This window comes from Anabrus simplex, chromosome 5, assembly GCF_040414725.1.
Source record: "Anabrus simplex isolate iqAnaSimp1 chromosome 5, ASM4041472v1, whole genome shotgun sequence".
In the NCBI taxonomy this organism is placed as follows: domain Eukaryota; kingdom Metazoa; phylum Arthropoda; class Insecta; order Orthoptera; family Tettigoniidae; genus Anabrus; species Anabrus simplex.
The window spans coordinates 380,119,126-380,137,697 of NC_090269.1; the positions used below are offsets into that span (position 1 = coordinate 380,119,126).

An 18,572-nucleotide genomic window follows, 5' to 3' on the forward strand; every position below is an offset into this window, starting at 1 on the left:
GTAGTTAAAAATAAATGTGATAGAAGAAAGGTCTTAAAAGTAGGACTATTGGGCATCACCATATGGCTGATAAAGCAGGAATGAGGCAGTTTAAAAAAAATAACTATGATCGGTTGAGTACGGTAAATAAAAATGTAAACAGACTCTGAGATGGGTTTAAAGCAATTGTTGAAAAACGTGAAAATAGATTTGTACCTACAAAAGTGGTAGGAAATGGTATTTTATTTTATTTTATTTTATTTTATTTTATTTTATTTTATTTTATTTTATTTTATTTTATTTTATTTTATTTTATTTTATTTTATTGTTTTATATGGCTGGACTCAGGCTATTCTGTCCGACCATACATACACCTACATGAAGAGTTAAATATACACTAGGGCCGATGACCTTCGATGTTAGGCCCCTTTAAACAACAAGCATCATCAAATATACACTAAATTATCTGCGGTTTAATATCTTAAGGTATCAATTAAATGTTTTAATTAACCTAATAACTCAGCTATAATCTAATCCAACTATGTTATAAGAAATTATTATTCATTAACCAGGTTTGACCGAGTTTCTTAAAGCGGAGGTGATTTGACACGCTCCTAATTTCAGCAGGTAGGGAATTTCAAATTCGGCTGGCGGCGACTATAAATGATCTACTGTAGCCAGTTGAGCGTTGTATGGCAGTCGAAGGCCATCCACTGCGGTGGATGATGGTCTGGTAGGAATACTAGAAAGTGATGCTAGGTAATGGAGTTGTGTGGCAAGGTATTCAGGTGTGTTAAGGTTCAGTATACGATGTAACAGAGAAAGAGTGTGTAAATTTCGTCGCTCTCTTAAGCGTAGCCATGAAAGCCTACCAAATGCGGGAGAAATATTGCTAAACCTTGGTATATCTGAAATAAATCGAACGCATGCGTTATGTGCCGTTTGGAGCTTGATGGAAAGTGAGGCGTTCAGGTTACTGTATACTACGTCACAGTAATCGAATATTGGCAATACCATACTTTGGATAAGCAGTTTTCTTACATTTTGGGGGAGTAAATCTCTGAGTTTTTTAAGGGAATGTAAGGAATAAAACACTCGCTGACACATACCGGTTACATGATCGTTCCAACTAAGGTTTTTATCCATTATCATTCCTAAGTTTTTAACTGTGTCTTTGAATTGTAACTGAGTGCCTCTTAAAGTTACTGAGTGGGTATGGACGTCTGTAAGTCGTGCGTGGGTTTTTTGGGTAGCTAAAAGAATACACTTCGATTTTTGGGCATTGATTTTTAGTGCATGGTCATCGGTCCACCTACATATTCTTCCTAGGTCGTCATTCATATTATCTATTGCAGTCGGTAATTACATGTGTTAGTCCCGAAATGAAGATCGAAAATAGGAGTGGCGCTAGCACTGACCCCTGTTGTATTCCAGTCTCTACAGATTGCCAGGAAGAGAAAATTTCACCTGTAGATAGACACTGCCGGCGATCAGAGAGATAGGAATACATCCAGGATAGTGTGCTTTGTGAGAAATTAAGAGCACGTAATTTTGCTATTAGTATGTCCGTGTCAACGCAGTCGAAGGCCTTACTAAGGTCTAGAAGTGTTAAAACAGTAACTTCTCCCTTATCCATAGCTACTCCTATGTCGTTTGTAACTTTAAGCAGTGCAGTAGTTGTGCTATGATTGCTTCTAAAACCAGGCTGGTATTTGTCAAGAAGCATATTGTTATTTAAATATGCGGTTATTTGTCTGTGAACTATTTCCTCCAAACTTTTGAACAGAAATTGTAAAATACAAATGGATCGAAAGTCTTTGGGTTCCTCGGGATTGTTGGTCTTAGGGAGTGGGCGAACAATTGCATATTTCCAAAGGGAAGGGAATATGCCGGTTATCAGTGAGGTATTAATGATGTGGGTTAGAGTTGGTAGGGTTACGTCTAGAGTTTTTAACAGTAACTGTGGAACAATCTCGTCACATCCTGTCGCAGTTGCCTTTATTGATCGTGCAATTTGTCTCACTTCTGCAGGAGTTACGTGGGATAAATATAACTGTTCTCCTCCATTGTCAGTATTACCATTGTGTAGAATTTTGTTAATCGTGTGTTCTTTTATTGTCTCGTCAATGTTAACGGGTCTTGTAGTAAAGTATTAGTTTAAATCATCCAGTGATAGTTTAATGACAGCAGTATGTATTTTATTTCCACCTATGCCCAGTTTTTTAACGGTTTTCCAGATTGTTGTCGTGTTTCGGGTTAGCAAAATGTTCTGTGAGTGTCTTATTTTAGCATTCCTTACGGCCTGTGTGGTCTTGTTACGAAGGGTCTTGTACAGGTAAAAATCGTTTGGTATTGGCTAGTTTTGAATTTTCTGAAAGCTTTGTCTCTCTGTGTCATGTCTCGTATTTCCTGAGTCATCCATGGAGCCGCAGGGCGTGTTACGCGAGCAGTGCGTTTTGGTGCGTGTTTATTAAGAAAAAGTTGTGTGTTAAAGAACTCCACTTTATCATCTATATTATCTAAAATATGGACATTATGCCAAGGTATGTTTGCAGCGTCTTCTAATAGGGCTTCGTTATTTATATCTTTTAGGTCTCGGAATGTAATTAATTTAGGTCTGTACCTGGGGCATTTAAGTGAATAAGCTAAATAAATTAAGTCGTGATTGGATAGTCCGCAAGCAGACATTTGCCCGTGGGTCAGTTCCCTGTCAGGATTATTCATCACAATTAAGTCCAGTAATGTATGTGACGTGGCTGTGTGATGTGTTGGGCTAAGTGGCAAAATCGTCATGTTACAAGATTTAAATATGTTGATTAGTTGTTTATTCTCAGTCATTTTGTTGTTAAGGATGACAGTATTGATGTCTCCTAGTAATAAAACATGCTCATAATTGGGTAGAAGGTCAAGTAAGATGTGTTCAAGGTCAGTGATGTATCCAATCTTTGGTGGGCGATACACAACACTCAGTAAGCACTTTACACCTAAAGCCTCAATTTCAATGAACGTGAACTCAGGCCTTGTGCAGTATTCACTAATTGTTTTGTAGATTATTTTATATTTTAGGTCGTTCCTAATATACATAGCTACTCCGCCGCCGGCTTTACCTGTGCGATCATTTCGGATTAAGGTATAATTTTCGAGGTGGACAAGAGAATCTGACAACCAAGGTTTCATCCAGGTTTCCCCGTTCATGACGATGTGAGGGTTGACATTAGCAATTATGTTACGGAGTTCGTGGAAGTGAGGAATTAGACTTTGAACGTTAGTATGAATTACCTGTAAGGAATTTGGAAAGTTGTTAAAAGCATTTGTAAGGGGATTAGTGTCAGGGGCCTGTGTAGGTATGGGAGCTGAGATTCCGCTCAGCTGACCACCAGTAACCTTGCCGAAAATAGAAGCATGTTCAGCACTCTCACTTTGAGTTGCCAAACTGTACGCTATCTTGCCTAGTTATTATATGTAAATCTAATGAAGATATAATCTAAAAGTAATAGTTTAAATAGTAATTATAGTCTAGTAATTAAAAGTCTAGTGTCTAAGTTAGTTAAAACTGTAAAATGTGTAGTGCCATGTTAGTTTCGGTCTGTCGATTTATTTAATCCTGTCCAATTCAGCTCAGCTCGGCACACGATATTTCACACCATTGTGTTTCACAATAATTGTACAGTCTATTGTCCAACAATTGGATACAGAAAATCTAGTGATCGCTTCTTGCAACAGTTTCATCCTGATTGACGTGAGGTCTTCTCTAATTGTTTTGCCCGTTCCTTTCAGTTTCTTTTTAGAGTTGAATAGTTCGTTCCGTTAGCGGTACGACACGAACTTCACTATTATCGGACGCGGCTTATCTGCACTCATACCCTGTGACTTCTGTCTATGTCCTCGTGCGTTAAATGTACTCCAATACTGTCAGCTAGCTCGATGACAATTTTGTCCGTGTCCTCCCCACTCGATTCCCACACCCCGAACACACGCAGTGATTACCGCCGCTGATATTGTTCGAGAGCATCGGTCTTAGTTTCGAGCTGTTCCCTGAGGTCTGATATTGTCTTGCCTCTGGCTTCGAGCTCTTTCCTCATCTTCTCGATTACTTTCGTATTAAAATCTATCGTAGCTTTAAGTTGCTCTATAGCGGCCCTGGCTACCTGGGGTGCTATTCCGTACATGCCAACCGACGAAGTTCGGGTCGGCAAGTCACCGAGTATTATAGGTTGCAGGGCCGATAGTTATGACGCCGAGCTATTCTGTACTCTGTCGAATCGGTGCAAGCGAGAGCTGTGTGACGTCACTCAACTCGGTCGGTAAAAATGGTTTCTTTGGAACACCCCGGTCGAAGGCTAGAATTTTTGACCAATAAGAAGTGATAATCTCTTACAGAAGAGTGAGTAGAGCTGTTAATGAAACGCATTAAGCGCGGTGGTCTTCAAAACCCATTCAGCGCCCACTTGAACGTCTAGAGCCGTAGGCTTATACATTGTTCTTTAAAGGTTTTTGCTAGTTTTATGAACAGCATAATATTATAGGAATTACTAGAATGTTAGGATTAACAAGAGTATCGAATTCCCATTTTAGGTCTATAGGACCACGTGGCACACAATATTCTTTTTTTTTTAATTGTAGTTTTGGATGTGGTATTCTAGTGCTTGATTTTAGTATTTATTTGTGTTATATGAGGCAGAATAGAAGAATATCCGTTTGGTTTAAAACAGCGAAACCGATATGCACATTCAAATGAAACAGTCGCTTAAACACACTGCCGTGAATAATTCTATCTTTACTATCACACAACAAAACGTCGCTCTTAGTTTGTACAGACGAATAAGGTTAAGCACTCAAATCATGTATTAAATTAATGCATGTACGATGCTCTCGACCGGTACCGAATTTATTGTTGTGTCATAAGTCCATAGACTGGTTCGATGCTGCTCTCCATGCAACCCTACCAGTTTCATTTCCTTTCTATATAACTACTACATCCTGGTGAATGAATTAGTGTTATTTGTGAGTGGTACCTTAAATATTCTTCCATTCATTTTTATGTGATTATAACAATACACTATTTCTTACTCCACTGTGGGATGGTAACAGTACCGGTATGTAGATATTATAAATTGTAATTGTAATAGGTTTTGGGTACCGGTATCTATAGCTGATAAGATAGGATTTTGAAAGTCCGTTTTGATGTAGATTTGTCTTTTATTGCTGTTAAATTTATTAAAATTTCTGGTACCAGTAATATATTTATGCTCCTTCTGAGATCATGTAATTATTTTATTCTTCATGTAAACGAACAAGGTTAGCTTGGCTAGAAAAATAATAGACTCGGTTGTTTAAGAGTAGAGGGAGACTGAAGCGATGATGGTTAGGTTCAGTTTTTTATAGGAACGAAACGACGCTACAGAGCTAGTTGCAAACTAACAAGTATGGAGGTGCTTAGTTAATTCATAGAGGTTTGCAAATTAAATACGTAGTCATGACAGTCGACAGTATAATGAAAATATGTGTAATTTTCAGGTCACAATGGTATGCTTACTGGAAAGAAGTGTAGAATTTCTCTACAATATCTCTTTGTTGACAAGAATGAGATATTAATAAATATTGCAGTATAAACTATGATGAATAAACAATGTAGGATATTACTTTCAGCTTTAAAACTCCAAGAGCTGAAAGAGCTACGGAAAGCCAGATAGATGAACTGGTGACTTACATGAAGAACCACAATCTTTTTGCTCGTGGAAAATTTCTAGGGAAAGATGGGAAACGAGGCCTAAGTGAAAGGTGGAAGGCTTTAACGGACATACTGAACAGTGTTCCCAGAGGAACTGTCAAGGACAGTAAACAGTGGCAAGTTGTACGTTGAATTATATTTATAAGTAATATTAGTGTTGTGTGTAATCATTATCTAATACTGTTTTCATGTACAGGTTTGGAGGGATCTTAAGTTCTCAGCTCCTAAGAAAGCAGCCAATATCAGGCGCCAGAGAAATGCAACAGGAAGCCCATCACTGCAACACCTCTTACAGCTATTGAGCTAAGGGTGTTGGAAGTGATTGGCTTTGTGTATGTAGAGGGATCTGCATGCCCTGATAGCTTGCCAGAAGAAGAGGTAACTATTTACAGTAGATGTAATAACCATTTTTGTATAGTCTTTTTAAAAGATTTTAAATATAGATTGTATTTCAGAGCCTACAGATTCAACTCAAGGCAGGGGATGTGTCAGTCCTACAGGCTCTTCCTCAAACACATATCTTGAAAGATGTGATGACTCCTACAGTGCTATCACTGGAAGTAGTAGATACTGAGATTGGCAAGTATTTCACAAACTGCAATATTGTTCTTATTCTGGGCATTATTTGAAACTTGCAATAATAATAATAAGTGATTTATTTATAGGTAATCATGAAAAGAAGTTAGAGGTGCCTCCTGAATTGGAAAATTCAATTGAAGGAAGGGTATGTTTAGAAATACCTTCACCACGAACTCCTACTCAAAGCTCAGGGTCACGGCAATATTGTAAGTACCAGTATGCTTTAGTTTGGTAATAATGAGCACTCAAATGACAATGAAGTTTTATTGAAAATTCACTCTGCTATATTCAGTCATTGACTTCTGTCTGCTTTTACACTTTCGGAGGTGATAGCGATTGCACAGGTGGGCCTACAAACACAGTCATCGGTTGCTTCTGTTCAGAATACTTGTTAGAAACATTAACTTTTGTTTACTTGGATTTAATTAGTCTTATGTTTCAGCTGTGAAGAAATGCAAGACTCCTAGTAGGGAGAGAATTGGAGTTCAGTTGTTGGAGGCACGTGAGAAATTTACAGTCTTACAGGAAGACAGTAATAGAACTCAGATGGTAAGTGCCATTTACAAGAGTTTTTTAAAGAATGAAACCATGACTCAGTTAATGTAACTTAAAAGTTTTCACTTTGTTATCCACAAATTACAACACCTAATATACATGTAAAACCATTGGGTGTTTTTTTTTTCAGGTATGTTATAGTGTTGTAGGTGTTCAACAGCCTGGAAAAGCCTATAAGTTATATTTACAAGAGTGCCAAAATAAAGAGAACTTTCCTGTTTGGGAATCGGTGACATGTTGGGTTGTGGTCCATCTAAAATGACCATCAGTAAGAGGGGGAAAATATGCTTTCACTATGTCCTTACCAAATTTGCTGCTCGTCTACACTTTGATTTCAAGTAATTGCTTATGCTACGTACATATTAATGATGTAATATGATAGTTGTCTTGTGCTCTATGACATATGCCATTCACTCTTGGCAAGTGAACACAAGGATAGCATGACAGTTCATTATAAATATAAATTTTTTACAAAGAGAAGTTTGACTAAAGAATTCAAGTAATGTTTCTTTTTGCTTTGGTTACAAATATACCTGCAAAGCATACATACTGAAATACTTATTGTCTGCACATCTGATGCGATTGGCTATAAGAAAGTCTAATATAGGCTACCCTTCAAAAGGAAGTAACTGGCTATATCTGCAAAACAAGTTGAATTTATAATTAACCATTAATGTCTACAGCAGATTTCTCCTATTTAAATACTGTGACCAATGCCTATTACTCCAGCTGTCCACAAACCTGCAGTATGCATGAATTGTATGACACACTTCATCCTTTTCTTCACCAATTGGATTTCCTTGGCAAATGCTTAATACATTTCATCTTTTAAGTTTACTGACAAGTAAGCAATGGTATGTGGGTATTTTTTGTTATTTGTTTCACTTTATACTGACACAGGCAGGTCTTACGGTAACAGTGGGATAGGGTACAGACCTCTGCACATGGTAAGAGGGTGCTTAGGGGTTGTAGTAAGGATGTAAAGGAGAGGGCATATAAGTCTCTGGTTAGACCCCAACTAGAGTATTGTTCCAGTGTATGGGACCCTCACCAGGATTACTTGATTCAAGAACTGGAAAAAATCCAAAGAAAAGCAGCTCGATTTGTTCTGGGTGATTTCCGACAAAAGAGTAGCGTTACAAAAATGTTGCAAAGTTTGGGCTGGGAAGAACTGGCAGAAAGAAGATGAGCTGCTCGACTAAGTGGTATGTTATGCTTACAATATTGTGATTTTTTATTCCACCAATTGTATTGAAAAGGTGGAATAAAAAATCACAGTATTATAAGCATATTATAGCAAATTCAGTACGAGTCTAATCATGAGATTAGTTACATGTAAGTAGTATGTTCCGAGCTGTCAGCGGAGATATGGCGTTGAATTACATTAGTAGACGAATAAGTTTGAGTGGCGTCTTTAAAAGTAGTAAAGATCACAATATGAAGATTAAGTTGGATTTCAAGAGGACAAAACGGGGCAAATATTCATTTATAGGAAGGGGAGATAGGGATTGGAATAACTTACCAAGGGGGATGTTCAATAAATTTCCAATTTCTGTGCAATCATTTAAGAAAAGGCTAGGAAAACAACAGATAGGTAATCTGCCACCTGGGCGACTGCCCTAAATGCAGATCAGTATTGATTGACCGAGTCTGTGCGACATAAAACCAGTAGCGAGAAAGATTTTTAACATTAAAATATTAATCTTACACTGTTCTCTTTCTATGCAGATGATTGGTGAAGCAGCAATGCTTATGGCCAAGGCTGTGCTACAGCAGGCTGAAAATGGACGTCTGCAAAACGAAACAACAGAGAGGTTTATTGGAGTGATTGGAAATCAGTCTATAGATATGGAGCGATTCCTGACTGTAATTGAAAAAAATTAATAAATATCTTGACTAAAGTGATTATTACTCTTTCTCCATTATTTTTGTACCCTCATTCAGTAGGACGTGGCAACTCGTAGTCTCTAATCAGAACTTTCTAAGTATTGCGATATGTGGTATGTCTGTCAGACTACCTAAGATTTCGCACTGCTTAATTTCAGACTCTCTGTGAACTTGCATTCGGGAGATAACAAGTTCAAAACCTACTATTGGTAACCCTAAAGATTGTTCTCTCATAATCCACACAAGGCAGCCGTAGCTGTATCTTAATTAAGGCCACGGTTGCTTCCTTCCCAGACCTAGTCCTGTCCTATCCCATCATCATTGCCATCTGTGTCGATGCAATGTAAAAAGCATAGCATTTCAGACTCTTGTGCCTTTGAATACTGAGTTGGTAAAAGCATGCAAAACTTCTTGTCATCAGAGGTTACCAAATGACGAAGCATGTAAAAATGTGGTGATAGGTATTTAGTAATTTTTTTAAAAATGATTTACATCTGTCTGAGTAGGTCAGGTGGTAGAGCACTGGCCTCTTGAACTCAAGTTGGCAGGATTGATCCTGAATCAGTCCAGTGGTATTTTAAGGTTTTTGAATATGTCATTGTCACATTGTTACATATTGGCACATAAAAGAACATCTATCGGACAAATTTCCAGCAACTCCGAAAGCCTCGAAAGTAGTTGGTGGGACAACAAAAGGCATTATTATAAAATTGTGTATAATATACCTTATTATAGTTGGACAAAAGAAGTTTATTATAGTTTATCTCTAACCCTAATTGCAGAAGAAATATATAAACTGAAGGTAGTGAGTAATTACCTATCCCTTTACAATATCTCTACTGAAAGTAGTTCCAAGTACAGTTTCATCCTGTGTATTTATCCTAACCTAGCCTGTGTCCTTTCATGAATACCCTACTGTGTAAGAAACTGAGTAAAAGTTATGAAGATTCGTTTATTGAATTATGCTTTATTTGATTGTACGGTAATCACAAAGAATGAATAAAAATACAAAACTACACTAGGTCAACATCTGATAGCATCAGAAGTGAGATTGAACAGGTTGTTAGGGCTTCCAAAGTAAGAACACCGATGACAGCACTGAACGAGATGTCCGGTACTCTGCTTCTCTACACCAATCTCACACTGCTGAGCTGATCTTGTGCTGGAAGTAGTTGCAGCAGCCGTGTCTAGCTCAAATTATGTTGAGGGAGCACCAAAGATTTGTTTTTAAAATTACAATTTGCTTTACGTCACACGCACACACACGTCTTATGGCAACGATGGGATAGGAGTGGGAATGAAGCAACCATGGCCTTAAGCCCCAGCATTTGCCTGGTGTGAAAATGGGAAACTACGGAAAACAATCTTCAGGGCTGTCAACAACAGGGTTTAAACTCACTATCTCCGAAATGCAAGCTGACAGCTATGTGGCCCAAATTGTGCAGCCACGCGCTCGGTACCAATTCTTTCTTTGGAGATCAAAACCCTTTGGTTTCTTTGCACGATCCAATGTACCGGGCGATTTGGCCGTGCAACTGTGAGCTTGCATGCGGGAGATAGTGGGTTCGAATCCCACTGTCGGCAGCCTTGAGGATGGTTTTCCGTGGTTTCCCATTTTCACACCAGGCAAATGCTGGGGCTGCACCTTAATTAAGGCCACGGCCATTTCCTTCCCACTCCTAGGCGCTTTCCTATCCCACTGTTGCCGCAAGACCTATCTGTGTCAGTGCGACGTAAATCAAATTATAAAAAATATACATATGTTTTCATAGATGACTCATCCTTCCAGCTTTGATTTAATCAAACCCATCCCCGTATCTGTTGAATAGGACAATCCCATCGCTTAGTTTAATCTTTTGATCCAATCTTTAGCTAGAAGCTGTCAGAGGTGCATCATTCATGAACTTCCCAAAGATATATCTTCTAGATTATGCACAGCCTTGTTCGTTATTACTTAAATATCTCAATATCAGTTTGGCCCCCCCTATGTCGCTACTGAGGAAACGTCAAACTAGTCTAAAATGTTTGGAGTTTTGCAGTTACCATATAAGAAGTGGGATATATTTCTTAAGTAATTTAATTTTTTAAACTGTGTTTTTTACTATTTGAAAAATAATTTGAAGTTGATTACTTCATTAATACATAGAGAACGCAAGTTCTGTACTAAAGATACACTAGGCTTGCAATATTACCACACAATATGGAAATTACAGAAAAATGGGAGCAAGATGTCCAAGACTCCATCTTAAACTTCAATGCCCTAAGCCTATCAGTAATTCTTGGAAAATGAGATTACAACACATTCATTGAAAAGATATTAGGTTATAGCATAGTTGTCAAGAGAGGGATAATGCCAAGGAAGTAAGTGAAAATAAAATACCGTATTATTATTTGTGTTATAGTATTTTTTATTTCATTTGAAAACCAGGTAATATGAGGGTTGGGTCATAAATCATGGCAACTGTGTTTCCTCACATTTCCACAGGGCTACCATACAAAGACCATGTCTGGGAAAGTAAGACACTCATAATACAGGGTCTCTCATATAAACTCAGACCAAACACATGGTGGTCGTGCTCTGCGCTACAGCAGCTGCTTCAGCTGAACTTGTGTCACGCGTGGCCGCCCTGCTTTAAGTGTGTATACAATCTTATATGAAATCTTACGTTACAAAAGATGCTGGAAGTGTTGTCCTTCCTGGGTTATACAGGCACTGTATCTGATAACCACATTCTGCCTTACACAAGTGAGTTCTGGCACTGTAATGTTTGTGATTTCATTTCCTCCAATGTATGAGGATTTGTTCAATACACTTTTTCTTTCAGTTTACCCCACAAATAAACATCACAACAGATCTGGAGAACGAGGAGGAAATAGACCAGCACTGATCTCTATGTCTGCAAACGCTTCCAAGATTGTATGAGCAGGGGCTGAATCTTGTGTAAGCCACCCATGCAAATTTTCTTCTTCCATGGCTTCTAAAAGTCATCTTGGTACCTCTCTGCATTTACCATTGTCTCAAAAAAAAACCTAAGGTAAATTATTCATCTTGCACTAACAGCACACCAAACACCAATCTTCCTATCACAATAGGGGACTTCATAAACACCATTAGGATTTTCTGCACACCAATAGCGAGAGAGTTATGACTGTTAAGATGAAACGGGAACTTTTACATACGAAAATGCGGAGTTGCAATGATAACTGCCTCACCGTGTTAACAGCCGAGATTCAGACTGGCGACTTATGCTTGACAGGTCGAACACGTGCAGGCTGCTTGCTAGGTCAAGGACTATGCACGCTCCTCCCATACTGCAGAGTACAAACGCCGTGAATTTATATGAGAGACCCTGTACATGGACAAAGCACGAGGTTGCAGTGCATTGGACATTACCGCGCACAGGGTGATAGGGCTACAATAGAGTCAGGCTCTGTGCAGAATGAATGTAACGAGGCAAGAACAATGTGCAAACACCAAGCTAGCCATTCATCAGGGCCACAATGCCAAAGAATGCAAGAGCGCTTGTGTAAGCTGTGGGGAATTTTGCCCTTCCATAACAAACCATTGCAAGATGGGCAGCGACATTTCAGCATGGACATGAAACAAGTAGCAACGTACAATTGTCCAGAAGACCTGTTAGTGTCTGGATTGATGTGTTACATGCAGTAATTACCCAGTGCATGGATGTGGAAAGAAAATGGATACTACTTCAATTACAAGCCAAACCAAGCATTGAAAGATGAACCATCTATAAGAATTTAATGGGAGATATTCATCAACATAAAACTGCAACACAGTGGGTGCCACGTGCACTCACCGACATGCAAAATTGAACAAGGTATGCCATATACTGTGAACACTTTGTAAGCTACCAGCAGGAAGGTGGAGCAAATGCTGGAGGGAATGGTGATTGTGGATGCATCTGAGCTTAAATGCCAGTCTGCAGAATGGCGACATGTAGGATCACCACGAAAACAGATGTTCTGGCAAAATCTTTCCCCTGTGAAGCAGGTGGTTAATTGTGGCACACAATGTCAGAAGGGTGATTGTGTGTCACTTTGTTCCACCTGCCACATCGGTGACAGCAACGTACTACTGAACCCTCCTTCAGAGATGGTCAAGTCGTGCCATTAGGAACAAATGCCTGGATCTTCTCAACATTGCATACTCGGCATTAATCACACATTCCATTTGTGTGGAAGATCCTGCATTAATGCAGAAAAAAAATAGTTGTCATGACTTATGAGCCAACATTGTATAATGAACACAGTTGACATCTTCAGAAAACACTCTACACTTTACAACATATCAGATACTGTTTATATTTTTGTTCACAGTCTACTTTATTCCTAAAGATACCTGTTTCCTATTTAATAGATGAAATGTTAATCATTAAAAAAAGATGTCTCGATCAAATACATTTCAATAAGAAAAGCATTTCACAAACAAATTAAATAGCAGCTACTACTGTACACTATTGGAATATTGGTCAATTACATTGTCACTGATATTCCAACATTCTTTTAAAACAGAAATGTCTATATTTATATCATAAGTTTATCATTACAACAAACTGTAATTTTCATGACTAGTTGTATGAGCAAGAATTATAGATTGTTATAAATTGTTCACTTTGCATTGATTAAGGCTTCGATGACAGGACAATGCTAATTCAAAATCATCACCATTCTGGGTGAAGTCTACAACACCAAAAATGACTGATTTGAGACACTGCTATACACTTGATAGGGCATTTAATTTGGCATATAAAACTATTTTGGTGAAGAAATTCATTCATGTGCCATAAATTGAATTTATTACTAGGGCAGAACTTGTTAATAGTGATTTTTGCCTAGTTACAAAGTATAGATTGTTGTCACAAACATTGTCAGAAAATTATAAGCAAAGTATATAAAATCTAAGATTTGGGATTAGCAACATGATTAGCCAAAATGATAATACAGAGCTCTCTCTTACACTTTCTTCCACAATTTGAATATCGCTCTTTTTGTTTATCAGGATATGAATCACATAATATGAATCTAAGAAGAAAGTATGGGCTAGGTCATTACTTTGATTTCTGACAGCCAATACAGGCAGGCTATTGTGTCAAGCGTTCAGGGCATGAAAAGACAACAGAAGTAAACTTTTACTTCACTGAAGAAAGCTTATGATCAAACCCAACTCGTTCAACTAGGACTAGGAAATGGACAGAACGTTAAAACATAGGCCTACATGCCGTTTGTCAACAGCATAATTTGCCTCGTCATTTTATCATTTACATACATTATTTCAAGGATACATTGCAATTAAATATTACATAATCAGCAGGGCTCTTTACATATAGTAGTACTTCAGAAACTAAAATGTGTCAGATATGACAGCTGAGTGGCAAAGTCATTCGTTTCATTCCAAAGTAGCAGCCGCATTTCGACTTGCGGCCAATGCAAATGGAATTTTTGAAATGAAAAGTCACAATTAGGAGAAAGATAGATTTAAAATACTTCATTCATTTCATCACAACTTGCAATAATTTATACCTCTCAACTACAAGAGTATGCCAGGGTGGTATCTGTCATACTACTTCTGGCCTCTTCCCAATCCTAGCCCCAGTTACACAAAAACACATGAACATGGGTACAAACTTACAAAAAATATGGGCTGCTGATGATGTCTCAATACACTAAAAACAAAAATAAAATACAGTTTAACTTCTCACTGATAGTTAGGCAAGCAATTGTGTACTTTACTTAATGTCTTCCATAGTGTCTAGTAATAAGGCTTTGCTGGATCCTTTGAGCTACAGCACGCCTTTGATTTGCGTTTTCTTCTTCACCAAGCAGAGGCTCTTCATTTACTCTATGAATACGACCCTGTTCTTCCACAGCATCAACAGCATTGTCCAAACGATGAGCAATTCTCATGTTATGGAGTACAGCACAGGCATTAGCTATCATCCCAGACATGACAGGGTCATACATTAGCTGTCGTTGCTGAGAAAGGCACCGGAACTCTCCCTTCAATACCCCAAAGAGCCGTTCAACAACAGATCTTGCAGCACACAATTCTTCGTTGTACTGGAATAGTGGTGTTCCACGTATTTCATTTTTTAAAGGGGTCATAAGCCATGGCTCCAGGGCATAACCATCATCACCTGCAATATAATAATACATTTTATTACTTGCGATTTGTAAGAGTCAAAATGGAAAGATTATCAGCCCCATACATTATTATTTGCATTACATGTTGTCCTTTAAGCTCTCCTGTACCTATTGAACACAGAAGTGCACAGTTACCTATAAGCCACGTGTTGCGTTCACCATAGGTGAAGTTCCTTTCCATCGCTCTTCTTGCAGCCGAATTAGACCAAACGTAAGCATCATGCCGAGCCCCAGGATATCTGGCATTAATATTCAAAATTTTCAAATCTGGATCACATATCTAGAAGCAAACCAACAATTACATTACCTACTATATATGAATAACAGATTGATAATGATAATAGTATGAAATGGAATTACAATCGTACTTACGGCTTGCACATTCAGTGTATGGTCACCCCAATGATTTACATAAGCTTCCTCATGCTCTTTAGGTGCTATGATTTTCAAATATGTGCAGTCTATAGCACCAAGAGTGCCTGGAAAGGGCTGCCGAGCATCTCGGAACTTCTGAACCGCAGAATAGCGTTCTTCTGCAGTCATTGGAAAATATACCCATTGTCTCAGAAGCAATTAATTTATGCTTCTTGTAACAGCACGGACACATCGGCTCACAGATGGCTGACTAACTCCAAGCTCCCATTCTTCACCAACAGCACCCTGATATGAGCCTGTGGCATAAAACCTCAAGGCAGTAAGGACCTATAAAGATAATCAATCATTCATCACTGAGCTCCAAAAGTCTCTGAATGAAAGGGCAGTACTGGTAAGCTAAAGAAAATTATTTTCATTCATTCATAAAGGTAACAACAAATTAAATAAATAAGAAGACAGGAAAAGATATACTAGACCCACCTGGGTTTCAGCAGACAGTCCATATGGTCGTTGGCGTTCCAGAGATAATGTAAGTGAATCTACAAGATCTCTGGCAGCATCTGGACTTAATCTAAAAAGATCAATGAATTCATCGTCGTGCAATGAAAATGGGTCACGGCTATTTCGCCACTCTCTTCTTTCTACTTGCCGTTGAAGTCTTTGTACTCGATGCTCGAGAAGCATGAGATCCAAAGCAAGGTAAGCATTGGCCATATGCTTGACTTAGAGGACAATATTTATTTACAAGGCCCTCAGTAATTAACCTAACCTCAGAATATACCTATATTTACAAGTTCTAACCCAAAGTATAATTTCCTAACCTACAAGTTCTAACGTTCGTACAATTACCTAACCTAATTCGTTTAAGCCAACTACAAAATGTAAAATACCACTACACAATCCTTAATCTTAGCTTAAAACACAACTCGTTATTAAACAAAGAAATATCTTTGTAAACAGTAATTTTTTCATCTACCACTCACAAACGCTAATACGGCAAATTGAATGACAAGACAAACCACATAGTAAGGTCATTTGTTTAAAATTCATTATGTGTAAAATAATAAAATACAGTGATCACATTCTTCCAATGCATCTTTTACAAGATCTTGCTGAAATGCAGAGCACAGCGACTTTGTGTGGTGTGACTTTAGGCGTAATTATGTATACACAGCCGTCGTTAACACACAAACGATGGGTCAACAAGCCGACGGTCACCAATCGAAGATATTCGGTCCAAGCAACAGCTTTCACCAACTATTATCGGTAAAGAAATAGTACAGAATAGCGCTCGCCGAACATAGTCGGAAAGTCGAGTAACCGATATCGAACAATGTCGGTTGGCATGTACGGAATAGCACCCCTGGACTTGTATGATGATTGCTAGCGTGGCGAGGGTTTCCTTGTCTCTCAGAGCTTCCTGTAGGGCGCGCTTCACCGGGCTGCCTGTTATTGTTACCTTTACTTTCCCTGGCATGGTTGTTTACAAGAAGGATCCACTATATTATAATTGAGAAGTAATGAGGCTAAGAAGGAGGTTGGAAAGAAACAGAGTTAGAAATAGCCGTGGATGTAAGGAGAAATTGAAGAAACCTACTAGGAAATTGAATCTAGCAAAGTAATCAGCTATGGATAACATGATGGCAATCATAATTGGTGGTCATACAAATTTTAGTGAAAAATGGAAGGGTATGTATAGGTACTTTAACGCAGAAACATGTTCCAAGTAGGACTTTTCAGGAATAATTAATGAACAAGGGGAGTGTGTATGTGAGGATCTTCAAAAGGCAGAAGTATTCAGTCAGCAATATGTAAATATTATTGGTTACAAGGATAATGTCCAGATGGATGTGACTAATGCTAAAGAAGTATTAAAATTTACATATGATAACAACGCCATTTACAATAATATACAAAAGTTGAAAACTAGAAAAGCGGCCGAAATTGTTAAGATTTCTGGGAATATGATAAGGACAATGGGTTGGGATATAGTACCATTTCTAAAGTACTTATTTGATTATTGTTTCTTTGAAGGAGCTATACCAAATGAATAGAGAGTTGCTGTAATAGCCACTGAGTACAAACGAAAGGGTGATAGACATAAAGCTGAAAGTTACAGGCCAGTAAGTTTGACATGCGCAGCATGTAAGCTTCGGGAAGGCATTCTTTCTGATTATATTAGACATGTTTGCGAAATTAATAACTGGTTCGATACAAGGCAATTCGGTATTAGGAAAGATTATTCCACCGAAGCTCAACTTGTAGGATTCCAGGAAGATACAGCAGAGATCTTGAATTCAGGAGGTCAAAAGGACTGTATAACGATTGGCCTTTCTAAAGCATTTGATAGGGTGGATCATGGAAGACTACTGGCAAAAATGGGTGCATTTGGACTAGACAAAAGAGTGACTGAAATGGTTGCTATATTTCTAGAAAATAGATCTCAGAGAACTACAGTTGGCAAAGTTTTATCTGACCCCGTAATAATTAAGAGGGAATTCCTCAAGGCAGTATTACTGGACCTTTATATTTCCTTATACCTTAAATGATATGAGTAAAGAAGTGGAATCATAGGTTAGGCTTTTTGTGGATGATGATATTCTGTATAGAGTAATAAATAAGTTACAAAATTGTGAGCGCTGCAACATGACCTCGATAATGTTGTGAGATGGACAGGAGGCAAAGTTATGATGATAAACGGGGTTAAAAGTCAGGTTGTTTCTTAAATAGGAAAATTCTAATTACTGCGTTGATGGGGTGATGTTCCTTTTTGGGGATCATTGTAAGTATCTAGGTGTTATAAGAAGGAAAGATATTCATTGGGGTAATCACATAAATGGGATTGTAAATAAAGGGTACAGATCTCTGCACATGGTGGTGTGGGTATTTAGGGGTTGTAGTAAGGATGTAAATGAGAGGGCATATAAGTCTCTAGTAAGACCCCAAATGGAGTAATGGTTCCAGTGTATGAGGCCCTCGCCAAGAAAACTTGATTCAAGAACTATTAAAAATCCAAAGAAAAGCAGCTCGATTAGTTGTGGGTGATTTCCGAAAAAAAGGGTAGCAGTAGTAGGGCAAAGCGGCTTCCACAGCCCGCCAATCAGAGGCCGCGGAGAGGGTCGTGTGACTGATGACTCAGCAGCGCGGGGAATTTGAATTCGGGGCGCGCGAAATTTGAATTTGTAAACAAAGCTATGTGCTTTTGTTTGTAAACAAAGCCACATATTTTTGACAGCTGTCAAGCTGACAGCCGCAATCTTTGAACAAGGCAGCAACGCTAACCTTTGTTCTGCCATCTTTAAGG

At 38.3% G+C, this 18,572-nt stretch overlaps 1 protein-coding gene across 1 annotated transcript; it reads right to left on the minus strand.

Annotated features, from left to right (window-relative positions):
- Positions 1–14,446: 14,446 nt before the first annotated feature.
- On the minus strand, positions 14,447–15,924 carry LOC137501056 (putative nuclease HARBI1). The gene is made up of 4 exons (XM_068227940.1): positions 15,749–15,924; positions 15,266–15,595; positions 15,029–15,173; positions 14,447–14,886 (listed from the first exon to the last, which is right to left on the minus strand). The coding sequence occupies exons 2-4, from the start codon at positions 15,434–15,436 to the stop codon at positions 14,483–14,485; spliced, it is 720 nt and encodes a 239-aa protein (XP_068084041.1). The 5' UTR covers positions 15,437–15,595; positions 15,749–15,924; the 3' UTR covers positions 14,447–14,482.
- Between the last annotated feature and the right edge of the window lie 2,648 nt (positions 15,925–18,572).

Coding starts and splice junctions, on each gene's coding strand:
- LOC137501056 (XM_068227940.1), bottom strand. CDS start 15,436: ATGACTGCAGAAGAACGCTATTCTGCGGTTCAGAAGTTCCGAGATGCT. Junction 15,174..15,265: donor ATACACTGAATGTGCAAGCC/GTAAGTACGATT, acceptor GTTTGCTTCTAG/ATATGTGATCCAGATTTGAA. Junction 14,887..15,028: donor ACGCAACACGTGGCTTATAG/GTAACTGTGCAC, acceptor ATTATATTGCAG/GTGATGATGGTTATGCCCTG.